At 42.3% G+C, this 26,831-nt stretch overlaps 1 protein-coding gene and 1 long non-coding RNA gene across 12 annotated transcripts in view; one reads left to right on the top strand and one right to left on the bottom strand.

Moving 5' to 3' along the window:
• LOC105231134 (muscle-specific protein 300 kDa) overlaps window positions 1-26,831 on the bottom strand; it is a 190,506-nt gene that overhangs the window by 41,119 nt on the left and 122,556 nt on the right. The window contains exons 22-25 of one of the 6 annotated variants that reach the window (XM_049459658.1): window positions 16,562-26,548; window positions 10,463-10,525; window positions 8,519-8,842; window positions 230-7,546 (exon numbers count right to left, since the gene is read on the bottom strand). In XM_049459658.1, the coding sequence (XP_049315615.1) occupies window positions 230-7,546; window positions 8,519-8,842; window positions 10,463-10,525; window positions 16,562-26,548 (17,691 nt within the window). Of the gene's footprint in view, window positions 1-229; window positions 7,547-8,518; window positions 9,491-9,814; window positions 10,526-16,561; window positions 26,549-26,831 lie in introns of all 6 variants that reach the window. The other 5 variants (XM_049459647.1, XM_049459657.1, XM_049459627.1 and 2 more) reach the window with 5 other exon arrangements.
• Window positions 7,789-16,291, top strand: LOC125779279 (uncharacterized). 6 transcript variants are annotated; one of them, XR_007423245.1, is made up of 7 exons: window positions 8,193-8,325; window positions 8,650-8,784; window positions 9,109-9,297; window positions 9,946-10,047; window positions 10,372-10,473; window positions 15,070-15,189; window positions 15,838-15,971. It is a non-coding gene; the product is annotated as an uncharacterized LOC125779279 (long non-coding RNA). The 6 variants fall into 6 exon arrangements; XR_007423247.1 differs by lacking the exon at window positions 9,946-10,047 and adding an exon at window positions 9,622-9,723 and having other exon boundaries at window positions 10,372-10,536; XR_007423252.1 differs by lacking the exons at window positions 10,372-10,473; window positions 15,070-15,189; window positions 15,838-15,971 and adding exons at window positions 15,616-15,837; window positions 16,153-16,291.

The raw sequence follows: 26,831 nt of genomic DNA, 5'->3' as shown, positions 1-26,831 counted from the left end.
GTGTGTGTCAGTAGTTGTTTGGATGCAACTCAAAATGAGGAAGAAGGAAATTGTTAACTGTAAGTTTTATGTTTTTTCAATTGTTTTAGTTATAAGTCGTAACTTGAGGTAATTATTAAGCTCACAGGCAATCATAGCCATTTAAAAGCCATAAACATATACCAAAACCACACAGAAAAGCTGCAAACATAAATAAAATAAATGTACGTAGCCTCATTGTGATCATCACCTGCTGCTGTTGTTGTTGTTGTTGCTGACGCAATAGGCTAGCGCTTGCATCGCTGGCCGTCGTCGTTGTACCGCTGCCGGTGGTGGTGGTCGTTACTGTTGTTGTTGTCGTCGTACGCTTAATCACATTGGACTCGGTACGCACCACGAATTCGGGGCGATACAACTCGTCGGTGACCGTTGTCGTCGTTGTTGTTGTTTGCGTTGTAGTCAGCGGTGCAAGGGGAGCAAGGGGTGCCACAGCTGGCGCCAGCACCGCTGGTTGCACAGCTGAACCGACCGACTCAGTTTCCGTTGCTGTTGTTGTTGTCGTTGCTATTGTTTGCGTTTGCAACGGTGCTTCAGTTGTTGTTGCCAGCGTCACCGTCTCTTCAACGGTAGCCGCTGGAAGTGTCACCGTCGACTCAACAACTTTGTCTGCTTCGAACTTCGTATCTTGCGTTGTTGCTGTTGTTGGTATTGTATTTTGTGCGTTTGTTTGCGGTGTTGTTGCCTTATCGCTGATTGCCGCCGTTACGATGGGCGCAAGCACAACTGTTGCTGCTTCCTTAGTTGCCGTTATTGCCGCATTTGTTACGTGGGTTGCCACATTAACGGTATTAATAATGGCGCCCGCCAATTGGGTTAGCTTACTTGTGGTGTCGCTTTCGACATTGGTGGTAGTGGGTACATTTTCGGTTTGGGTAATGATTGGTGACGCTGGTGTTGGAATGGGTGTTGGTGTCTGGGATAGGGTTGGGATTGGGATGGGTTGAGTTGTTTCGGACACATTTACAATATTGGACACTGACGGCGTTGCAGTTGCTGTTGGTGTTAGTACTACTTGCGTTTTAGTTTCGGTTAGTAACTCAAGCGGCACTTCTGAGTGTACAAATTCTGTTTCGGTCTCTGTTAGGGTTGTCGCTTCGGGTTCATCACCCGCGGCGGCATCCAAAGCGAGATATGTGCTTTGATCGTGCCAATGACCTACACCACCTGGCAAATCGGTTGACATGTACTCTGAGGAACAGCTTTGATTTGGATTGTACGCATTGGTGTCGGGTTCAGGTGTGGGTGTAACATTACCACTACTGCCACTACCAGGGTCGTCACGGTCGTCACGTTTGTGTTCATCAAAGTCACGATCTGTGTTGTTATTGTCGACTTCTTCAACTTTTTCTTCTTCCTCCTCTTCTTCTTCTTCTTCTTTGTCATCTTCTTTGTTTTCTTCAATGTCTATTGTCTGTTTATTCTGTTCTTCTTCAGTCAGTTCGTCAATTACAGTCACCGTTTCAGTGGGTTTTTCTTTGTCTTCGTTTACCGAGATCACACTTTCAACTGTCGGTTCGTTTCTATTCACCACCAGTTCGACGTTAGTGTCGTGTTGCCACACATCCATGTACAAGTTTCTACATAGCGTGTCAAGATTCGAAGCAGTTGGTTGTGATAGTTCTGTAGGAATGATTTGCTCTGTTAAAGCTGGTATTTCAGTCTTTTGTGTCTTATGTTCATCAATTGGTTCTATAACGGCTTCAACCACTACTGGTTCGGCCATTATAGTTTCAGTCTTTTGTACAAGTTCGGTGTGAATATTAGACTCTACGAAAAGTGTCCAATAACGTTCGCATTGCGTCAATTGAGTATAGCTATGCACTTGTCTTATAAAGGTATCTCGACTAAGGTTAAGCAAGAATTCATCAGTCAATACATCAGAACTAGATGGTTGCTCTACAGGTTCGATAGATTGAGCAGTCTTTATTATATCTTCGGAAGATGGCACATCATCAGCACTAGCTGGTTGCTCTACAAGTTCAACAGAATGAGGAGACTTGGTTATCTCTTCCTCAGATGGCACTTCCGTTTTCGAAGTTACTGCATCTAAAACTAATCGTAATTTTGACTCATACTCTTCATAATTTTGACGCAATAAGGTACTACTATCTAAACGCATATTCTCCCACAAAAGGTCGTTATCGTCATTATCAGAGAAGTCGATAGGCCCGATAACTGCATACTCGTTATCGGCTTGGTTAAAATCAATACCTAACCCTTCAATCTTCTTTGGATCTTTTTCAATTTGTGAGATTATAGATACACGTTCGCCTTCAATAAAGTCTACGATTTGATCTGGTAAAGAGGTACTAATCTGTTCTTCAACTACTTCTGGTTCCTTTCTTAGTTCAGTTTCTTGAACACTTACAACCACTTCTTCACGATTTTCAGGTTCAGTAACCTTTAACTGTTGATCTTTAACCTGCATAGCTATTTCTGTTGCGAGGAAATCCTTAGTTATATCACGTTTTGGATCCTTCACTTCGATTTCTTGTCTTACAATCTCAGGCTCAAGAGAAGTTTCAAGTTCTTTAGTTGGTTCCAGTATTTCTTCAACATCAGGTTCTTTCACAAGCTCAGGTTCTGTAGCTTCGACTGTAATCGTTTCTACCACCTCAACCACCTTGGTTGCTTCCTCTATGCTTTGTTCAGGCTCCTGAGGACTTTCAGGTTCTTTAGTTGCTTCCAGTATTTCAACAACTTCAGGTTCTTTCACAAGCTCGGGTTCTGTAGTTTCCACTGTAGTAGTTTGTACCACTTCAACAAGCTTGGTTGCTTCCTCTACGCTACGTTCAGGCTCAAGAGGAGTTTCAAGTTCTTTAGTTGGTTCTAGTATTTCTTCAACATCAGGTTCTTTCACAAGCTCGGGTTCTGAAGCTTCGACTTTAGTCGTCTCCACTACTTCTACAACCTTCGTTGATTCCTCTACGCTACGTTCAGGCTCAAGAGGAGTTTCAAGTTCTTTAGTTGGTTCTAGTATTTTTTCAACATCAGGTTCTTTCACAAGCTCGGGTTCTGTAGTTTCGACTGTAATTGTTTCTACCACCTCAACCACCTTGGTTGCTTCCTCTATGCTTTGTTCAGGCTTCTGAGGACTTTCAGGTTCTTTAGTTGGTTCCAGTATTTCAACAACTTCAGGTTCTTTCACAAGCTCGGGTTCTGTAGTTTCGACTGTAATCGTTTCTACCACCTCAACCACCTTGGTTGCTTGCTCTATGCTTTGTTCAGGCTTCTGAGGACTTTCAGGTTCTTTAGTTGGTTCCAGTATTTCAACAATTTCAGGTTCTTTAGTTGGTTTCAGTATATCAACAACTTCAGGTTCTTTCACAAGCTCGGGTTCTGTAGTTTCCGCTGTTGTAGTTTGTACCACTTCAACAACCTTGGTTGCTTCCTCTACGCTACTTTCAGGCTCAAGAGGAGTTTCAAGTTCTTTAGTTGGTTCCAGTATTTCTTCAACATCAGGTTCTTTCACAAGCTCGGGTTCTGTAGTTTCGACTGTAATCGTTTCTACCACCTCAACCACCTTGGTTGCTTCCTCAATGCTTTGTTCAGGCTTCTGAGGACTTTCAGGTTCTTTAGTTGGTTCCAGTATTTCAACAACTTCAGGTTCTTTCACAAGCTCGGGTTCAGTAGTTTCAACTGTGGTTGTCTCCACTACTTCTACAACCATCGTTGATTCCTCTACGCTACGTTCAGTCTCAAGAGGAGTTTCAAGTCCTTTAGTTGGTTCCAGTATTTCTTCAACATCAGGTTCTTTCACAAGCTCGGGTTCTGTAGTTTCGACTGTAATCGTTTCTACCACCTCAACCACCTTGGTTGCTTCCTCAATGCTTTGTTCAGGCTCCTGAGGACTTTCAGGTTCTTTAGTTGGTTCTAGTATTTCAACAACTTCAGGTTCTTTCACAAGCTCCTGTTCTGTAGTTTTCACTGTAGTCGTTTGTACCACTTCAACATTCTTAGTTGATTTCTGAACGGTTTGTTTAGGTTCTTGAGAAGTATAAGGTTTACTAGTTGACTCAAATACATCGATAACCTTTGGTGATCCTTTCACACTTTGAGTCATGATAGATGACTCCTTTACAGGAACTGTTTTGATTACCTGCGCAGGAAGCTCTTCGGTCTTTACAACATCAGCATACGAAAAGCCCTTAACTTTTACAGATGTTTGCTTGTCTGCTGAAGTTCTTTCTTGATTAAGGAAATCAGTTGTAGCATTTGTGACTTCTTGTGCTTTGGGCGCTTGGAAATCTGTTGTTTTACTTACAACAAGTGTTGTCCATGGAACCGACTGTTCAGGCTGCTGACTATCGATTATTGGGTCTGGAAATACGGTAGTTTCAGTTTGTATGAGTGCTGACCATGTAGTTGGCTGATTTGTTGGTGATTGTACGGTAACTTCTTCGGTAGTCTGTATAATGTCAGAAACTTCTATATTCTCAGGAACCTGTTCAACAGATTTTGCATCGACTTCAGTCGTTGAAACCTTTAGTTGAGGCTTCAATTTGGCAGACCAATACGATGTTTGGCTTACAAAGACATCGGATGTAGTGGGCGCGGTAGATGTCGGTTTAATGCTTTCAGTCTTTTCTTCAGACAATTCTACACCCATGTCTCCTGGCTCAATGTTTTCCGCAGGTTTTCTCTTATTCTTTTTCTTGGATTTTTTGGCTTTTTCCTTCGTTTCAGGTTCTAGCGCAATTGTGGTTTTCGCAGGCAATTTTTCTTCAGCGATAACGCTAGATTCAATTTCTGCAGGTTCGGTTGGTAGTTCATCATAAAGCGGCCTTATATGTTGGACTGGCTCTGGTACATTTTGTGCAGCTATTGCAGCCCACGATAGCCCGGTTGTAAGTGGTGTTATAATTTTTTGCTGTGTTTCTACCTTTTTGTCTTCAACTATTTTGGAGACCTGTTGGGGTTCTTGTAAAGGTATTTTGGCCGTTAAACTATCTGATAGAATAGCCTTTGGTTGGTCTGTAGTAAGGTCTTGACGAACTGGTTTGGTCTGCTTCTCTTTTTTCGTTTTTGTATGCTTTTGAGATCGTGTTACCTCTTCTGGTACAGATTGCTGTGAACGAGATCGTGATCTTCTTCTTTGTTTTTCTTTCTTAGAAACGGCCTCAAGGAATCCTTCATCATTTTTCCTTTCAGTTTCCTCAGTCAGAGTTGACGATTCCGTAATTTGAATAATTGGACGTTCTATTGGGCGCGATGTACGAGTTGAAGTCACGGTGCCTTCAAATTCTTTACTCTCTTGTGATACGAATGGCTTTTCTTCAGATTCTTGTGGAGCAAAACTTCTAACGATAGACGCCCAAGATGATGTTCCTGGTTCTGTTGAATGTTGGTTTTTATCCTCCATTATTTCCTTCCACGTCATTTCAGATGCCCACGAAGTTATTTCTGGTTGTACTTGATCTGCATCTTCATTTTCGATTATTTCTTTCCATGACAATTCAGTCGTTTCAGTTGGTAATTCGGAACTTTCTGTTTCGGTAAATGATGGCTTCTGAGGTATTTCAAACTCAACTACGGGTTCGACTTCTGGTAAAGTTGTAGCATTTTCTGTATGTTCCTCAGAAATGATATCTGATTGCTCCTGCTCTAACTCTGCAACATTTTCTAGAGAATAATGTATGTCGAAGTTATCGCTTGATGCTTCGGTTTCGGGCGATTTATCTAGCCCATCAGATTTTACTTCTGGCTCCTGATATCGAATTTTAGATTTTTCAGTCAAACCAGACTTTCTCACTACTTCTGCGTACGTTTCAGATCTAGACCAAACTGATGGCACAACCACTGGTTTTTGCGTGACAGTTTCTTCTTGTTTGACAGGTTCTTCGTGTTTAACAGGTTCAACAATTGTAGTAGCTTCTATAATTTGAGCTTTTCCGGTTTCATCTGATGCAGAAGTTCCCCGTTTCTCTTTCTTAGGCTTTTGCTTCTTTGATTTCTCTTTCTTTTCTTTCGGATGCGTTGGTTCTGGTTTGTCAGTCAGTTTCTCTTCATCTATTAACTCAGCCTTCTGGAGCGATTGTATTTCTTCCAAAGTGTTTGGCCTGTTTACTGGCTCTGAGGGAGTTTCAATAACTGGTTGTGGCACAATTTGCTCTTCTTGTTCTTCATTAACCATATCTGACCAAGATAAAGAGACTTCAACAACTTCGTTGTCTGCAGGCAAAGTATCTTTAACAGGTTCATTAGGTGTAGAAGTTGTTGACGCTTCTGCAGCCGGTTTTGACCGTGAAGTTTTGGAATGGTGAATTTCATGTCCAATAAATGTTTGTATCTGTTCTTTGCTAGGTTTATGCTGGGAATGTTCCACAACCGGGATTTGTTTTAATGTGCTTTCAACGTTCTTAATCTGTCGTGTTCTCTGTTCAGCAATTTGCGCGATTTCGCCTATATTTGTAATCGGAACTTCAACAACATTTTGACTAACAATAACAGACCATGGCAAAGCAGTAGTCGAAATGGGTTGCTCAATATTCGTAGATTCCTGTGGATATGATTGAACCGTGTAAGATTCTTTTGGCGGTTCTTCCATCTTGGTCTTTCTGAACTTTTGCTTCTTCGTCTTTTCCTTTGGTGTTTTATCCTCAACAGATTTCGTCACTATTTCTAATCTGAGAGAATCCGAAACCTCAGGCACATCAACTTGTGACACCTCAATATCTACACTGGTGTTTTTAGGAACCGACAATTCTCTCTTTTCAGCAGATTTTTCCCGTTTAGCCCCATTGCTCTCTTGTTTTACTATATCGGACCACGACATAGTTGTGGCTGGTGTTTTAATATGAGGAATATCTTTCGGCTGTACTTTGAGCTCAGGTTTGCTTTTTGCATCCATAGTGTGCTGTCTTTCCTGCTCTATAAAAGCTGAGGCACTTTCATGCACAGGCACACGTCCACGCTGTACCTCCGGCAATGCATCTCTAATTGTATCCTTTTTGGTCTTCTTTTTATTGAATTTCTCTTTCTCTTTGACTGGTTGTTCTTGCTCGATTGTCTCAGTAACAATGTCCGCCCAACTTGAGATTGGTTTTTCGTGCACATCCATCCAAGTGCTTGCCGATGCTTTAAGTTCTTCTTGCTTAGGTTCTTCCTTGGCAGGTGCAGTGGGTTGCCCTGGAACAGCTTTTACTTCAACGACCTCTTCAACTGGTTCCACTTTCTCAACCTTTTCAATAGATTTCTCTTCAACCACTACAGAAACTTCTTCTAATGGTTTTGGTTCTGAAGTCTTTGATTCTACTGTTTCCGTAACTACAATAGTTGTGGTAGTAGTAGATTGTGAGGTAGTCTCGGTAACAGGTTCCTCGGTTTTTTCTTCTTCGTCAGAGAATACCATTGGTTCATCGTGGACATCCATCCAAGTACCAGAAGATTCGTCAATTGGGAGACCAGCGTAAGCAGGTTTCTTGAGTTCTTTCTTGACGGGTGCAGTAGGCTGTTCCACTACAGCTTTCACTTCAACAACTTCTTCTACTGGTTTAACTTCCTCAACCTTTTCTATTGATTTCTCTTCAACCGCTGCAGATACTTCTTCTACTGTTTTCGGTTCTGAAGTCGTTGATTCTATTGTTTCAGTAACTACAGTAGTTGTTGTAGTAGTCTGAGAGATAGTGTCTGTAACAGGTTCCTCGGGTTTTTCTTCTTCGTCAGAGAATACCATTGGTTCATCGAGGACATCCATCCAAGTACCAGAAGATTCGTCAATTGGGAGACCAGCGTAAGCAGGTTTTTTGGGTTCTTCCTTGACGGGTGCAGTGGGTTGTTCCACTACAGCTTTCACTTCAACAACTTCTTCTACTGGTTTAACTTCCTCAACCTTTTCGATAGGTTTCTCTTCAACCACTACAGATACTTCTTCTACTGTTTTCGGTTCTGAAGTCGTTGATTCTATTGTTTCAGTTACTACAGTAGTTGTTGTAGTAGTCTGAGAGATAGTCTCGGTAAGAGGTTCCTCGGTTTTTTCTTCTTCGTCAGAGAATACCATTGGTTCATCGAGGACATCCATCCAAGTACCAGAAGATTCGTCAATTGGGAGACCAGCGTAAGCAGGTTTCTTGGGTTCTTCCTTGACGGGTGCAGTAGGTTGTTCCGCAACAGCTTCCACTTCAACAACTTCTTCTACTGGTTTAACTTCCTCAACCTTTTCGATAGGTTTCTCTTCAACCACTACAGATACTTCTTCTACTGTTTTCGGTTCTGAAGTCGTTGATTCTATTGTTTCAGTTACTACAGTAGTTGTTGTAGTAGTCTGAGAGATAGTCTCGGTAAGAGGTTCCTCGGTTTTTTCTTCTTCGTCAGAGAATACCATTGGTTCATCGAGGACATCCATCCAAGTACCAGAAGATTCGTCAATTGGGAGACCAGCGTAAGCAGGTTTCTTGGGTTCTTCCTTGACGGGTGCAGTAGGTTGTTCCGCAACAGCTTTCACTTCCACAACTTCTTCTACTGGTTTAACTTCCTCAACCTTTTCGATAGGTTTCTCTTCAACCACTACAGATACTTCTTCTACTGTTTTCGGTTCTGAAGTCGTTGATTCTATTGTTTCAGTAACTACAGTAGTTGTTGTAGTAGTCTGAGAGATAGTCTCTGTAATAGGTTCCTCGGGTTTTTCTTCTTCGTCAGAGAATACCATTGGTTCATCGAGGACATCCATCCAAGTACCAGAAGATTCGTCAATTGGGAGACCAGCGTAAGCAGGTTTCTTGGGTTCTTCCTTGACGGGTGCAGTGGGTTGTTCCACTACAGCTTTCACTTCAACGACTTCTTCTACTGGTTTAACTTCCTCAACCTTTTCGATAGGTTTCTCTTCAACCACTACAGATACTTCTTCTACTGTTTTCGGTTCTGAAGTCGTTGATTCTATTGTTTCAGTAACTACAGTAGTTGTTGTAGTAGTCTGAGAGATAGTCTCGGTAACAGGTTCCTCGGTTTTTTCTTCTTCGTCAGAGAATACCATTGGTTCATCGAGGACATCCATCCAAGTACCAGAAGATTCGTCAATTGGGAGACCAGCGTAAGCAGGTTTCTTGGGTTCTTCCTTGACGGGTGCAGTAGGTTGTTCCGCAACAGCTTCCACTTCAACAACTTCTTCTACTGGTTTAACTTCCTCAACCTTTTCGATAGGTTTCTCTTCAACCACTACAGATACTTCTTCTACTGTTTTCGGTTCTGAAGTCGTTGATTCTATTGTTTCAGTAACTACAGTAGTTGTTGTAGTAGTCTGAGAGATAGTCTCGGTAACAGGTTCCTCGGGTTTTTCTTCTTCGTCAGAGAATACCATTGGTTCATCGAGGACATCCATCCAAGTACCAGAAGATTCGTCAATTGGGAGACCAGCGTAAGCAGGTTTCTTGGGTTCTTCCTTGACGGGGGCAGTAGGCTGTTCCACTACAGCTTTCACTTCAACAACTTCTTCTACTGGTTTAACTTCCTCAACCTTTTCTATTGATTTCTCTTCAACCGCTGCAGATACTTCTTCTACTGTATTCTGTTCTGAAGTCGTTGATTCTATTGTTTCGGTAACTACAGTAGTTGTTGTAGTAGTCTGAGAGATAGTCTCTGTAACAGGTTCCTCGGGTTTTTCTTCCTCGTCAGAGAATACCATTGGTTCATCGAGGACATCCATCCAAGTACCAGAAGATTCGTCAATTGGGAGACCAGCGTAAGCAGGTTTCTTGGGTTCTTCCTTGACGGGTGCACTGGGTTGTTCTACAACAGCTTTCACTTCAACAACTTCTTCTACTGGCTTAACTTCCTCAACCTCTTCGATAGGTTTCTCTTCAACCAGTGGAGATACTTCTTCTGCTGTTTTCGGTTCTGAAGTCGTTGATTCTATTGTTTCAGTTACTACAGTAGTTGTTGTAGTAGTCTGAGAGATAGTCTCGGTAAGAGGTTCCTCGGTTTTTTCTTCTTCGTCAGAGAATACCATTGGTTCATCGAGGACATCCATCCAAGTACCAGAAGATTCGTCAATTGGGAGACCAGCGTAAGCAGGTTTCTTGGGTTCTTCCTTGACGGGTGCAGTAGGTTGTTCCGCAACAGCTTTCACTTCAACAACTTCTTCTACTGGTTTAACTTCCTCAACCTTTTCGATAGGTTTCTCTTCAACCACTACAGATACTTCTTCTACTGTTTTCGGTTCTGAAGTCGTTGATTCTATTGTTTCAGTAACTACAGTAGTTGTTGTAGTAGTCTGAGAGATAGTCTCTGTAACAGGTTCCTCGGGTTTTTCTTCTTCGTCAGAGAATACCATTGGTTCATCGAGGACATCCATCCAAGTACCAGAAGATTCGTCAATTGGGAGACCAGCGTAAGCAGGTTTCTTGGGTTCTTCCTTGACGGGTGCAGTGGGTTGTTCCACTACAGCTTTCACTTCAACGACTTCTTCTACTGGTTTCACTTCCTCAACCTTTTCGATTGGTTTCTCTTCAACCACTACAGCAACTTCTTCTACTGGTTTAACTTCCTCAACCTTTTCGATAGGTTTCTCTTCAACCGCTCCAGATACTTCTTCTGCTGTTTTCGGTTCTGAAGTTTTTGATTCTACTGTTTCAGTAACTACAGTAGTTGTTGTAATAGTCTGAGAGGTAGTCTCGGTAAGAGGCTCCTCGGTGTTTTCTTCTTCATCAGAGAAAACCATTGGTTCGTCGATTACATCCATCCAAGTGCCTGAAGATTCGTCAATTGGAAGACCAGCGTAAGCAGGTTTCTTGGGTTCTTCCTTGGCAGGTGCAGCGGGTTGTTCCACAACAGCTTTCACTTCAACGACTTCATCTTTTGGTTTCACTTTCTCGACCTTCTCTATTGTCTTCTCTCCAACCACTACAGGAACTTCTTCTAATGGTTTCGGTTCTGAAGTCTTTGACTCTTCAGTAGCAACAATTGTGGTAGTAGTTTTCGTGGTAGCCTGGGAGACACTTTTTTCTGTCACTAACTTTGTGGGTTGTTCTGTTATAGTTTCCACTTCAATCAACACTTTAACCTTTTTCGCTTCTAGTCCCTGCTCAGTTGGTTTCTCTTCAACAAATTTTCCTTGTGATTTGGAGTCAGTTTGTGTGGTTGGAATGTCTTCAGAAAATATGTCATCAGTTTCTTCATCAATCATATCTTTCCAAGATTTAGACTGATTATGACAATCGTCATTTTCACTTATTTGATCGGTCGCTGTAAGAGTTGTTTCGGTGATGTTATCCCATTCGAAATCATCCAGAGTTTGTTTGTTTTCAAAAGTAGGCTCTTGTTCCTCAATCTTTATATTTTCGAGCTTTACAATTTTTTGAACTTTCTGTGGAGCCGGTTTGACTTTTTCAGTCTTCGGAGCGGGTCTATTTCGCTCATTGCTAATGAAATCTGTTGTGGATTGGCTCACTATCGAAGCCCATGACATTTTAGAAGGAGCAGGTTGAACTACAGGTATTTCTTTGCTTTCTTCTTTTTTAGATGTAGGTATCTGTTTTTCCTGGGGTTGAGAAATCTCTTTAGCTGGTTTTGTTTCCTTAGGTTTACGAATTTCTTTGTCTGTGGGAGTCTTTACTTCAATTAAATTATCATTTGTTTGACTTGCAACTTTGGCCCATGTCATGTTATTCCGCTCAGGAACAGGCTGTTTTTCTTGCTTATCTGAGTCACTGTCAGATGTTGTAACAACGGAAGTATCTTTTTGAATTCTTTCTTTGGAAACACGGGTGTTTTCCTTAACTTTTTTAGTTAGAGCTTTCGTGGTTTTCGTTTGTCTGGTTTGGGTCTCTGATTTTAAGATTGTTTCACTGGTAATAGACTCAGGTATTTTCTCCACCTTTTTCCGTTCTTTTATATCATCGACCCATTCACCAGGCCGTTTTACTAAAGCTGCCCATGAAAAGCCTTGTGGTTGAGAAGGAGCTTCTGGTTCCTTTGTTTCAAGAGTTAGTTCTTCTGTTTCTATAACAGTCGCAACTTGGTCTACCTCAACTATATTTTCGGTTTTCTCTTCAACATTTGAGTCGACAGTCTGCTCGATGTGAGACTCTTCTTTTTTAGTTACTTTCTCAGGTTTAGGTTTTGTCTTCGTTTTCTTTTCTTTGATTTTTGATGGTTTTGCTTTTTCGGGCTTATGAACGGGTTCTGCTAGCACTTTTTGTTTAGAAACAGTTTCGTCTATCCATTCTCCCGGTCTGCTTACTAATGACGCCCAAGATATAACGCTTCCTTCAGCCTTTGTTTTTGCATCGTTATCAGGTACAACTGCTATTTCCACATTAAGCTGAGGCTCATCTTCAGATGTCACTGGACTTTGACCATTTTCTTTCAATATATCGGATTCGTCACTTTCCAAGAAGTCAGTGTCATCAGGTTTGGTATGAGCATGTGTTTCAGGAAGCTTGTCTGGTTTCGTCAAATCTTCCTTAGTTTTATGCTTCTTAGTCTTTTTGGGCTTATCTTCCCTTTCTTTTGATATAGGCTTTCCTTTGGTAACTTCCTTTTCTGTTTTTCTTTCAGTGCTGGACACCTTTTTATCATTCTCGACAAATACCTTCTTTGTTTTGCTAACGATGTCATCGACCCATTCACCCGGCTTCTTTACAATAGAAGACCATGAAAGCACTGGCTGAGGCGTACTCTCTGTTACAGTTTGTGGTAGATCCGAAATGGTTTGTTCTGATTTTTCTTCAACAATTTCAGGCTCTTTCTCTGGTACTTCCTCTGCTTCCGGTTCAATTGCTTTAACGACTTGTTCAGTTCTGCGTTTCTCTTTCTTTGTTTTCTTTTTCTTCTCTTCCTTAGGTTTAATACTCTCAACAGGGACAACCTTGTCGACAACCTTTTCTACTGCTACAGTCTGACTTTCAACAACGGAAAGGCTTGGTTTAGATTCCGCTATGTGCGAATGATCACCAAACACAATATCAGCATAGGATTTTCCTCGTGTTGTACTTGTGTCCCTTGTATCGGCTGCAACTTTGAACTCCGCGGCATCAACATTGAGTTTTGAAGGTTTTTCATTATGCTTCTCTTCTGCAACAACTTTCTGTAAGTTTTCTTCTCTTTTTTGTTGCTTCGACTTTTTCTGCACTTTCTCGTGTTGCTTGTGTCCAGCCACGGAAGTGTTAAGATTTCTTTCGCTTTCCAAGAAAAGTATGTTTTGATCAGAGTCTGCCTGCCGTAAATATGATGGAGTAAATTCTGGTGCGTCCGGAGATAATTTTGAAGTAAACGCTATATTTGGTGAAATAGGTGATGAATCCTCCAATACACTTGACCATGTATCAATAACAGTTTTCTCCTCTTGAAGTGGCTTACCATCAGACCATTTAGGCATAACCAACAATTCGCTTTCACCAATGCTTATTTCTTCCGAAAAGTTAGTGACAGGGTAATGCACTATCTCTGGTGCAAGTTGCACATTCTCATAAGGGACAAATGAGTCAACAGGCTTAGTTTCCAAAATTTCATGAGAACTCTCATCTTCGAACGTCACAATTTTCTTGTTTTTAGGTTTTTCCTCAATTAGCTCGAAGTTACTTTCGTCTGTTGGTAGATACACTGGTGCACTCACTTCGTTGGGTCTCAAATCCGTTTCTTTTACCTCCTCCTTTACCAGCTCAATAGGCTGTTCTACAATGGTTTCCGTTTCAACAACCCCTTCCACTGGTTTTGAATCTTCAGCTGTTACCTCTATTGTTTCGGTAACTACAGTGGTTGTGGTTGTAGTTTGTGAGGTAGTATGAGAAACAGTTTCCTCTGACGTCAGTTCTTCGTCAGAGAATTCCATTGGTTCGTCAAGGACATCCATCCAAGTACCAGAAGATTCGTCAATTGGAAGACCGGCGTAAGCAGGTTTTTTGGGTTCTTCCTTGGCGGGTGCAGCGGGTTGTTCCGCAGCTGCTTTCACTTCGACGACTTCTTCTACTGATTTCACTTCCTCAGTCTTTTCGATTGGCTTCTCTTCAACCACTACTGACACTTCTTCTACTGATTTCACTTCCTCAGTCTTTTCGATTGGCTTCTCTTCAACCACTACTGACACTTCTTCTACTGGTTTCGGTTCTGAAGTCTTTGATTCTACTGTTTCAGTAACTACAATAGTTGTGGTAGTAGTTTGCGAGGAAGTCTGGGTAACAGGTTCTTCCTTGGTTTCTTCTTCGTCAGAGAATACCATTGGTTCGTCGAGGACATCCATCCAAGTACCAGAAGATTCGTCAATTGGAAGACCGGCGTAAGCAGGTTTTTTGGGTTCTTCCTTGAGGGGTGCAGCGGGTTGTTTCGCAGCTGCTTTCACTTCGACGACTTCTTCTACTGATTTCACTTCCTCAACCTTTTCGATTGGTTTCTCTTCAACCACTACTGATACTTCTTCTGATGGTTTCGGTTCTGAAATTTTTGATTCTACTGTTTCAGTAACAACAATAGTTGTGGTAGTAGTTTGCGAGGAAGTCTGGGTAACAGGTTCTTCCTTGGTTTCTTCTTCGTCAGAGAATACCATTGGTTCGTCGAGGACATCCATCCAAGTACCAGAAGATTCGTCAATTGGGAGACCAGCGTAAGCAGGTTTTTTGGGTTCTTCCTTGAGGGGTGCAGTGGTTGTTCCGCAGCAGCTTTCCCTTCGACGACTTCTTCTACTGGTTTCACTTCCTCAACCTTTTCGATTGGTTTCTCTTCAACCACTACTGATACTTCTTCTGATGGTTTGGGTTCTGAAGTCTTTGGTTCTACTGTGTCAGTAACTACAAAAGTTGTGGTAGTAGTTTGCAAGGAAGTCTGGGTAACATGTTCTTCCTTGGTTTCTTCTTCGTCGGAGAAAACCATTGGTTCGTCGAGGACATCCATCCAAGTACCTGGAAGATTCGTCAATTGGAAGACCAGCGTAAGCAGGTTTCTTGGGTTCTTCCTTGACGGGTGCAGTGGGTTGTTCCACTACAGCTTTCACTTCAACAACTTCTTCTACTGGTTTCACTTCCTCAACCTTCTCTATTGGTTTCTCTTCAAACACTACAGCAATTTCTTCTACTGGTTTAACTTCCTCAGCCTCTTCGATAGGTTTCTCTTCAACCACTACAGATACTTCTTCTACTGTTTTCGGTTCTGAAGTCTTTGATTCTATTGTTTCAGTAACTACAATAGTTGTGGTAGTAGTTTGCGAGGAAGTCTGGGTAACAGGTTCTTCCTTGGTTTCTTCTTCGTCAGAGAATACCATTGGTTTGTCGAGGACATCCATCCAAGTACCAGAAGATTCGTCAATTGGAAGACCGGCGTAAGCAGGTTTTTTGGGTTCTTCCTTGGCGGGTGCAGCGGGTTGTTCCGCAGCAGCTTTCACTTCGACGACTTCTTCTACTGGTTTCACTTCCTCAACCTTTTCGATTGGTTTCTCTTCAACCACTACAGCCACTTCTTCTACTGGTTTCGGTTCTGAAGTCTTTGATTCTACTGTTTCAGTAACTACAATAGTTGTGGTAGTAGTTTGCGAGGAAGTCTGGGTAACAGGTTCTTCCTTGGTTTCTTCTTCGTCAGAGAATACCATTGGTTCGTCGAGGACATCCATCCAAGTACCAGAAGATTCGTCAATTGGGAGACCGGCGTAAGCAGGTTTCTTGGGTTCTTCCTTGACGGGTGCAGTGGGTTGTTCCACAACAGCTTTCACTTCAACAACTTCTTCTCGTGGTTTAACTTCCTCAACCTTTTCGATTGGTTTCTCTTCAACCACTACAGATACTTCTTCTACTGTTTTCGGTTCTGAAGTCGTTGATTCTATTGTTTCAGTTACTACAGTAGTTGTTGTAGTAGTCTGAGAGATAGTCTCGGTAACAGGTTCTTCCTTGGTTTCTTCTTCGTCAGAGAATACCATTGGTTCGTCGAGGACATCCATCCAAGTACCTGAAGATTCGTCAATTGGAAGACCAGCGTAAGCAGGTTTCTTAGGTTCTTCCTTGACAGGTGCAGCGGGTTGTTCCGCAACAGCTTTCACTTCGACTACTGGTTTCACTTCCTCAACCTTTTCGATTGGTTTCTCTTCAACCACTACAGATACTTCTTCTGATGGTTTCGGTTCTGAAGTCTTTGATTCTATTGTTTCAGTAACTACAGTAGTTGTTGTAGTAGTCTGAGAGATAGTCTCGGTAGCAGGTTCTATTGCGTTTTCTTCTTCATCAGAGAATACCATTGGTTCGTCGAGGACATCCATCCAAGTACCCGAAGATTCGTCAATTGGAAGACCAGCGTAAGCAGGTTTTGTGGGTTGTTCTGCAACAGCTTTAACTACGACTTCTTCTACTGGTTTCACATCTTCAACCTTTTCGATTGTTTTCGCTTCAGCTATAACAGAAGCTTCTTGGACTGGTTTTGAATCTGTAGCACTTATTTCTACTGTTTCGGTGACTACAGTGGTTGTAGTAGTGGTTTGCGAAGTGGACTGAGTAACAGTTGCTTCGGAATTTTCTTCTTCTTTTACTGGTTCGATAGGTTGTTCTACAATAGGTTGTTCTACAATAGGTTGTGACTCTACAACCTCTTCTGCTGGTTTCACTTCCTCGACCTTTTCGATTGGTTTCTCTTCAACTACTAAAGAAGTTTCCTCTACTGGTTTTGGATCGGAAACAGTTGTCTCAGTTGTTACCGTAACGATAGTGGTGGAGGTAGTAGTAACTGATTTCGCTTCTTCAACGTTTGTGATGGTTGTCTCTTCTTGTGCTTTGATTTCTTCCAAAGGTTTTGTATCTTGTGTCTGTACTTCCACTGTTTCAGTGATAACAGTGCTAACCTGTTCTTCGTCCTCGCGCTGGCCAATGAACAATGGTAAATAACTCTCAGCAGCGAACAAAGCTTTATGATCATACTTTGGAACTTCAAAGGAGTAGAAGTGTGGTCCTGCAGGTGTCCGCGTAGTTTCGGATATTGTTTCAGTTACCAGCGGCTTAGCAACTTCGTCTTTGTAAGCATCCACAATTTCCACAGGTTCCTGTTTTTGTGGTATTTCAGTTTCTGATTCAACGTCAGCTGTTTGCTTAGCTATGCTTGTCACGAATAATTTCTCAGCTAATTTAATGGCTTCTAAGTTATACTTAGGTATTTCCAAAATTTCATAGTTAAGTGCAGTTGCAGCAAGATTACTTGCAGTGGTAACTGTCGTAATATTTGTAGTAGTAGTCGTGACTGGTGTCTCTACAACATGGTGAGAATCAGTTGATTTTTCTTCACGCTTCAACTCTTCAGCCGGTTCTACTGATACAGTCTCTGTTACTTCGATGATTTGCTTGGGCACTTCCTTATGAGGCTCAATTACTGGTGCTTCAACATTCACTATTTCGGTTTTCGCAGTTTCAGAAATATCTTCCTTTGTTGAAATCGTGGTTGTTGTTGTGGTTGTTATTGTGGTTGTGGTTTCAGAAACGAACTTATCTTCTTTTTCACCTAACTCAACCTCTGCTAGCTTCTTAACTAAGTTTGATTCTTCTAAATCACTTACCTCAGTTGTAGGGGCCTCCAATTTAGGTGCTTCAACGTCTGGGTTCTGGATGTGGTATTTATATTCAGCTCGCGCCAGAGCAGAGACATCGTATTTCGGTAATTCGTAAATTATTTCACTTGGAATTTCACTTGTGTCCCTATCATTTACAGCACTAACTGGGGTATCTTCATTTTGCTGGGGTAAGTCTTCTGTTTTGGGTTCAGGGTGTTTGCTACTCACTTCAATATAACTCTTTTCGGCTAATTGCAGTTCGGTTATATTATATTTAGGCACTTCAAAGCAAGTTAATGAAGAAGTACTAGCACTAGGTTCTTCAGTTAGATCGCTAGCGCTGGGTTTAGCAGCAGGTAATTCATTAGCGTTAGCAATATTAGTGGGTTCGTTTACTTCAGGCAATTTTGTTATGTCTTGCACTTCTTCTTCTTCAACCTTTGGTTCTTCTATAAGCTCAACATGCGACTCAATAACGAAATCTTCATTTTCAATTAATTTGTGATAAAGTTCGTCTGTCTGGCTTGTTTCCTCTTTAACCAATTCACTGGGTATATTTTGCTCTACTACAGTATTTTTTTGTGGTTCTTTGACAACTAACAAGTCTTCTACTACATGTTCTTGTTTCTCTAAGCCACTAGTTTCGCTAACTAAACGTTCCTCTGTAATTAATTGTACGGTGCTATCGATTTCTTGTTGTTTGAAGAAATCTTCAGGTAGCGCTGGACGCTTCTTTTTGTCTTTCTTTGACAGCTTCTTCTTAATATCCTCAAATAGTTCTTGCTCCTCCGCGGTCAAATCGGTTACAAAGTCTTGTGTATCTACCGATTTAGCCTGTGTAACAACGGTTTCTCCTAACTTTTCTACAATCTGACTTCCTACTTCTACAGGTATAGCGGCGGACACTGCCACATTTCCAACGGCTATTGTTGGTGTGACTGGTTCAACATTTTGTGATTTGCTCTCATTAATTTCAATATTGAATTCTTCCTGTAAACGCTCTTCGGACACCTTTTCAATAAGTGAATCCGTCTTTTCTGTGCGAGTTTGCAATTTCTGCTCTTCAACTATTTCATCTACCTTTTCATGCGTGGTTGCCGTATCGGACACAATTGGTGTCGAAGTTACGTTGCTAACTACATCTACCTCTTCAATAAGCTTCTCTGCTACCTTACGCTGTGTCTCTGTTTCTAACTCTACCTTTTGGTTAACTACTTCAGTGCTTTCTGTGTGCACTTGCTGATTGACCACTTCTTCTACAAGCTTCTTCTCTTCGGAAGTACTTGCAGCATTCTCTAACGTTTGGGTTAAGGTCTCGGTAACTTGTAGACTAACAGGTGGGAAATCGAAATGCATTCTCATTTTAGGTTCTTTGTACTTCTCCTCATGAGTTATGAGCGCTATTTTTCGTATTTCACCTGATTTATGTGGGGTATTGTATTGTTCACTAACAAGTTGTAATGGTTCGCTGTCTTGAGTTTCAAAACTAGGTCTTTGTATGGTGGTCAGTCTGGTGCGTTTGGTGACGGTAGTGGTGGATTGGGTAGATTGTTCGTTAGTTTGTGTGATCAATGTCTTATTGGTGACTGTAATGTCAGAGGTGGTGGTGCTAGAGATTTGCGTACTATCAGTGGAGCTGGTTTCTTGCGTGTTTAGCTGTTCCTCAACATTTGGCAACTCTTTTGTTTCGATATCAACTACCTTAATGCCAGTACTCTGTGCTTTCGTTTGTACATTATTTGCCGAATCAATAATTTGAACCTCATCAATACCACTTGGTTGGACCTTTGCACTAGTGCTTTCAGTGGGTACGTATGCCGTTGTCAAAGTTTCAGACGATACAGTGACGTCAGGGATCGTTTCTTCCGGCATTGTTGCCTGGTCGGGCATTTCAATTGAGGAGGTAACTATGACGTCATCTGGATTATCTATCTCTTTCAATAGTATACGCCCATCTGAAGCAATAGTCTTGTTTAATCTCATTGTACGTATTGTTGTTGTTTTTATGATAGCGCCGTCCATTTGTGTAGTGGTTGTTGAGCTTTCACTTGGCTCTTCAATGAGCATAGGTGATTTTCTTTGTTTTTCTTCACTGTTGGTTTCACTCGTTTCCGATTGTGTTGTCTCATCCGTCGTCGTGACAGAGGAATCATGCGGTATACGTCGCACGAAGCTTGTCGTACGTACAGTTACAGTTTTTACTACACCATTATTGTCATCGGCATCTGTCACAATGTTGTTGGGCTCTTCAGCTAATAATTGACTCTCAGTATCTTTTCTTGCCGCAACATCCGTGCTAATGTTTTCCGTCGTGGATTCTTCCACGTTTTGTGTAATCTTTTTCACGGTTTTCGTTTTACGCACACGAATTGTCTTAATAACCTCACCGCTGTACGTTTCATCCGTTTCAACTGATGTAAGTTTTTGTTCGTCTATAGTTGGTACATCACCGATTGTTAAAGTCTCAGTTGTATCTACTTTCGAGATCTTTTCTTCTTCTGCGGTTGTGGGTATTGATGTTGTTTCCTTTTCGGCCACTTCTTCTGTAGCCTCGGAGACTTCACTTTCGTTGACATTCTGTGACTTGATGCTTATTGTACGTACGGTGGTCGTTTTTACGACACCACTGTCTGCTACTTCACGCACAATCGATTCGGATTTTTCAATTGTGGGCTCCTCTTTCGCTTCCTCTGCCACGTCAATGTTCTCTGTTGGCGTTGGCACGTTTTGCGGCTCAGGCGATTCTTGTTTTTTCTGTGTTATTTTCTTAACAAATTTGGTCTTGCGTACCGTCGTGGTCTTTACGACTCCATTATCGTCTACTGTAGTTTCTTTTTCCGTTCTGTTTGGTATTGCACTTATTTCATTCAGGGGCTCTGTGGTTTCTAAAAGAGGCTGTGGCTCTGTAATTGTAATTTCAGCGACTTTCTGTACAATTGGTTGTTGTGTTTGTTTTTCGCCGCTCAAAAAGTCATTTGTCAAAGTTTTAATATCTGTTCGTTTCTTAGGAACAGGTAGTGTAAATTCCACATTGGTTTCAACCGGTTCAACATCTATAGCGAAGGCAACATGTTTCGTTGGCTTTTCTACAGGCGCGGCGGGTTCCACCGAAAGCTCCGATACCGTCTCTTCCGGACGCTTCTCGATTGGCTCAACTGGTATTTCCTCAACCTTCGTAACCGGTGCATTTGCCTGTGAGCTATTCTCTTCCGACACAAATGTATCGATAACTGTTGCCTGCATCTGTTTTTCGGTTTTAGCTTTATTTTTCTCTTTCTTGTCTTTTTTAGCAGGTTTTTGTGGTTTGTCGGTTTTTTGCTTTTCAGCGTTAATGAAATCGGTGACACTGGTTGTTACGTTGTCTTCAACAACTACATCAACGGACCCTACAACTGGCGCTTGCACTGGTTCGTCAGTAATAATTGGTTCTATCGGTGTGTTTTCGATGACAGGCGAAATCATGGTTTCCTTAATAAATGCTGGTTGATTTTCAACCACACTCACTCGCTCTACAACTGGGCTTACATCTTCACCTTCATCAATGAGCACTTCTTTTCCATCAATAATTTTCGTAATAATTCTACGCTTAATTACAGTCGTCGTTTTGGTTATATTACCGTCACTGGTGGTTCTAGAATAGGTTTCGACTTTTGGTTCATCTTCCGTGATGTTAACAATTTGCGCATCAGGTTGATATTCATTAACATTCTGTATTATTTGTTCAATATCGTGAGCTACCGGTTTGCCCTCAACAACATTGATGGTGTGCTCAACAGATTCGTTTGGCGTTTCCTGTGTGGTTTCGTTTTCTTCAACAATTTCCTCCTTTCCATCAATTATTCTAATTATTTTTGTACGTGTAGTTAAGGTCGAGGTTTTTCTTGTCGTAGTCTTAATAATCGACGTGGCATAACCATCGGTTGAAGAAATTTCTTCACCGCTTATTATGGTTTCTACGGGTGTCTCATTTACGTTCATCAGTTCTGTCTCAACAGTGTCGGTGCGCTCATCAATGGGCGCACTTGCTTCCTCTGATTTCTTCTTGTCCTTTTTATTTTTCTTATCTTTCTTTTGAGTTTTCGAAGATTTCTCTGTCGCCTGCTTTTCAGCAGCTATGAAATCGTGTATACTTGTTGAAAGACTGGGTTGTTCTGACACTGTTTGAGGGATTTCTGAATTTAGTTCTCCTTCGACTACAGGAGATTGTACAGATTTCACATCGACGTTTTCTTCCGCTGGTTCAACGGTAGCCTCTTTAACAATCGGGTTTTCTTGCATAGCTGTAATAGTTTCCACGACAGTTTTGGTAGTAGATACTTCAACAATTGGGTTCTCTTGGACCGTAGTGGTAATTTCCACAACAGTTTGAGATGTAGATTCTGGAACAATTGGAGTTTCAGTGACAGTTTCTGGTGTAGATTGTTTAACAATTGGGGTTTCTTGAACGGTGGTGGTAATTTCCACAACCGGTTGAGGTAGAGATTCTGGAACAACTGGAATTTCGATGACTGATTCGGGTGTCGATTCTTTAACAATTGTGGCCTCTTCAACTAGTGGGGGTTTTTCAACACTTTCAATGTTTTCAGTCGCAGTTTCAGAGCCAATTTCTTCAATTGATGCCGGTACTGAGTTATCTTTAACCTCAGTTAAAATTTCCACAGAGCTTTCTGTTGTAAAGCGCTCATTCGAAACTACTTTGGTTGCAGTTAATGTGTCTGTTTTCTCAACTTTTTCATCTATCACCTTATCAGTTTCTGAAGTTTTTGGAACTGAGATTTCTTTGGGTTCATTTTGACCCTTTGTCTTTCTCTTGTCTTTTTTCGTTGGTTTTTCCGACTTTTCTCTTTCGACGTTTATGAATTGGGTAATACTTGATGTAACATTTTCTAGGGTTTCTACCGGTTCCGCAGCCAACTGCTGTTTTTCATGAACCACCAATGTCTCTGAAACTTGTGCAATTGTGTGGTTTTCCGGTTGTTGTGTGATGTTTGCAGCAACCGTATCTTCCTTTGTTGTTGGAAGTTTTTCAACGGGAGCATGTTCTTTCGGCTCCTTTGGCTTTTTCTTATCCTTCTTTTTGGCAGCTTTGCTCTCTGCAGCTTCAATAACTTTCTCAGTTACAGGCTTCTGCTCCTCTTTTGGTTTTTCAATCAATGGTGTGCTTGTGGTCTCGGTAGTTATAACTGTCTGTTCTGGTGTTACCCTAAGTTCTTCTTTGGGACTCTTAGACTTCTTCCTATCCTTCTTAATAGGTTTTTGCGTCTTTTCTTTATGCTCAATTACTTCGGTGATGACTTTTTCAGGTTCTACAACCACATCGCTGATTGCAACTTCCGTTCCGACTGTGGGTTCATCATCAACTACATCTTCTTCGATCACAACTTCTTTTCCGTCAATGATTCTTGTAATAATACGCTTTGTAATGCGTTTAGTTATCGTTGTGGTTGTGACAGTAGTTGTGGTAGATCCACTATTTTCTGTTATGATCTTGGTGGATTCGGAAATCACTGGTGCATCGGCGACTTCACTTGTCGAAATAACCTCGACCGGTGAATTTTTACGCTGCGCTTTGGACTTTTCCTTTCTCGCAGGTTTGGCCGGCGTGTCTTTCAGACTTTCGGATGCAATAAAGTCAATTGTGCTCGACTTCAGAACATCCACTTTTTCACTAGGAGGAACGATATTTTCAATAGGAACTACTTTTTCTGCCGAAATGGCTGACTTCTCAGCAGTAACAGGAACTTTTTCAGCAGCTGGGCTAACTTTGACAACTTCCTTCACTATAATTGTTTCTGATTTTTCTTTCTTTTCCACAGGCTCTTCTATTTCACCTGAATGCTTATGTTTCTTTTGTCTTTTGGGTTTGGCTGGTTTCTCATTATTATGCGCAACGTCGATAGGAGGTTTCACTTGCTGCTTGGTTGTATCTGTCCTTCCCACAGGAACAGCTGCTTCAGCAGCTACTGTGGTCTCTCCATGAATTTCAGACACAACTTCAGCCTGTTTCACCTTCTTACTATCGCGTGCATGCTTCGTGTCCTTGTGTGATTTACTGGTTACACTTACAGTGGTTTCTTCCACAGATTTTGTATGCTTATCATGTTTTTCGTGCTTTTCATGTTTTTCATGTTTATCATGCGTTTGTCGAACCTCCACCTCTCTGTGCGTTGTTGGTGGCGATCCATTATGATGTCGCGATTTCGAATCCGTCCGTTGACCCTTTTGTGGTCGTTGTTCTTTACGTGGATGTGGCACCGGTGCCACGGCGACAGCTGCTACGTCTTCTCTTCTCTGAACTGCTGGTGCATTCCGAGAAGGAGACTTTAGCGGTCGTCTATTATTATTGTTCGATGTCGTGGTCGCATATGTCGTTGTAGTTGTCGTTGCAGTTTTGGTTGTCAGTTTTTGTTGCTGGCTTCTATTTGTATTTGTATCATGCTTGGTTGCTGTAATGCGGATTTGCGTTTGCTGTTGCTGTGGCTTTTGACTGGATGGCTGGAAAACATTACTTCCACCATGATGTATACCAAATAGTACTTCAGCATAAGTCGTGAACTGGTTAGGATCTGTTTTGGGTATTTCCTGCGTTTTAGACTTTGTGGGACTTGGGGGTACTGGTGCGGACACTGTCTCCTGTGGAGGCAGACTTTCCATAGGTTGCAAAGGCGCCGAATAAGGCGCTTCTGGTACAAAGACCGCCTCTGAAATAGGCGCAGGTTCCAAGACCTGTTGTGGTACTTGTTGTGGTGTATCCACAATCTCGGCGGGAATCGACTCAATTTCATTCATTTCAAATTGGCCGAATGTTATGTCAGGCCGCGGTTCATCGACTTCAATTGATTCCGGTTCATACAATTGTGTATGTTGGGTTTGTTCGTATGATGGCGGGCCTGTGGTTGCCTGTTCATAAGTAGGCACCGACTCGCTAAACGGTTGCAGCGGCGTTGATTGTTCAAATTGTTGCACTGACTCCGGTACATGTTGTTGCTGTGAATTGACAGCATGCGTTTGAGTCGTTGTAACATTTTGTACAATCGACGCAAGCGTAGTTACTACCTGATCGATAACACTTTGATTCGGCTGATAGTCGGTCAAATATTCCTGTGGCTGTGCGTCGTAAACCACACCTTGTAACTCTTGATACGGTTTGGTTGATTCTTGTTGATAATACAACTGAGTTTGGTCAGCAGTGGGCGCATAAACCGTTTGATACGATTCAGTTTGTTGTGGCTCTGTGGGATAGTAACCGGTCATTAATTGATATTGTGTAGCCGTCGGCTGATACTGATACTGCGCGTAGGTCGTTTGCGCCGACGTGCCTTGCGGATATTGCATCTGTATAATCTGTTCGTAATAATTTTGAGAGGCTGTCGATTGATCAGGCTGTACAACCTGTTGTGCTTCGGGCACAGCTGCATAGCCCCACTGACCGGCATCGGCCATATTTTCATACATGCTCTGATAGAGCTGCGGATCGGGCTGTAGGTAAGCAGCTTGTATTTCCGCGGCTGTCATTGGTGTATTGCCCGCTGAGACCGGCCGCTCAATATAGCTACTCGGTAATGAAACTGAGTCCACATAAGTGCTGGGTATCGTAGTAGATAAAGAAACCGTGTCAACATAAGTATTGGCGCTCAGTACGGCGTCGTAAGGGCTTGGCACTGTGACTGGCTCAACAAAAGCGCTTGCTAATGGAGTCGTCTGTGTGTGCACGTCGGGACTCAAAGTGGTCACAACATTTGCATATTCAGCGCTTATATCGTTCGTTTGGCTAGGCGTATCGTATGCCGGCTGCTGATATTCCACGATATTTGTGTGCGTTTGTATGAAAGTGTCGACCGCTGGCAGTTCTTGCTGCACTTGTGGTTCTTGTGCTACCTGCTGTGGCTGCGTTGACGCATGCGCCTGCGCTGGCGTCACGTAGTCACTAGTTGTGGTCGTTCTCGTGGTAATAACTGTGCTGCTGGCACTTTGTGCGCGTTTTTGTTCAGCAGTCGCGGCGCGCTGACGTTCCAATTCGATGCCGCGCAATACTTCCGCGTATGAAGTCGAACCCGGTGCCCATATGGGGCTACGCGAACGCATACGTTCTTGCGTGGGCGCAAGCAAATGTGTTTGCTGCTCTTGTTGCTGTGCGGCTGGCTGTTGTCTTGCATGTTGTGTGTGCGTGCGCGTTGCTGTTGTTGTGGTTGTATAATGTGGATGCGCATCGCGTTGCTCGCGCGTTGAGTATTGCGTCGTTGTTGGCGCGTACTGTTGCGCTTCGTCGTGCTGTTGCCGACGACGCGGCGAACGACCGCGACGTTGTTCGCGTGGCGCCTGCAATTGCTGTTGTGGCTGACGCGCCGCAGGTTGTGGCGTGCGCTGCTCATAAGCAATTTCTTCATACACTTCTGCGGGCGCTTCATGCCACGCACTTACCGTTGGCGCTTGCAGCTCACGGCGCTGTTGCTCCGCGCTATCCGTCACATGTTGCGTTGTTGTGCGCGTTGTTATCGTGCGCGTCTCCACGACGCGCTGTCCACTTTCATTCACGTACTCATTTTGTGTGCGCTGCACTTGCGGCTCGGTCGTTGTTATTGTTTGCGCCGCCAGCGCGTCAATACTATCATTTTGCGGCTGTGCCGTTTGCAATTCTTGCGTTGTTGTTGTAATTGTGGTTTCATATTGTTGAGGTTCAAATTCTTGTGCGCTCGGCGACGCATGGCTTACAGCCTCTGGCTGCTCTACGGCATTTATTACATTATTATTTGTGGTGGTCGTGGTGGTGGTGGTGGTAAACGTGGTTGTGGTGTTGCTGTTGTTGGTACGTTTAACATTACTGTTCTCTAGTTTGGCATTTTGTACTTTACTCTTATGCAAAACACTTTCCGTTTGTGCGAAGCTAACGGGACTTGAGTGTCCGGAGAGCACCTCCGCATAGGATAAGCCTAATTTGGATGGCTTCAATAGCATGGACACAGCCGATGATGTGGTAACAACGGAATGCGGATCCAGCGTGTACGATAAGGCTGCGATCCCATCGTATTTCTGTTGCATGTCATCAATAGATGTACGCAGTGCCTAGCATTGGTTTTAATAAAAAATAAAGGGCGAGATTTGCCAAATTTGTTAGAGGTTTTGTTTCGCATACAAAATTATATGTTGTATATATGTGGTACGAGCCCTCAAACAAAACTAAATGACACTAACTAACTAGCATTCTGCTAAGTAACCTGTATGCCTACAATAAAATATTCAATCATTTTTCTAATAAAATCCTACTACTTAACACACTAGGGTGGTGGTGAAATGACTAGTCAAAAGAGAGACATTTTTTTTATAAATTTTAAATTAATATTTTATT

The sequence above is a fragment of the Bactrocera dorsalis genome, chromosome 1, assembly GCF_023373825.1.
Source record: "Bactrocera dorsalis isolate Fly_Bdor chromosome 1, ASM2337382v1, whole genome shotgun sequence".
NCBI lineage: Eukaryota > Metazoa > Arthropoda > Insecta > Diptera > Tephritidae > Bactrocera > Bactrocera dorsalis.
Note: the sequence above shows the minus strand (reverse complement) of the source record. Positions and strands in the feature narration are given on the sequence as shown.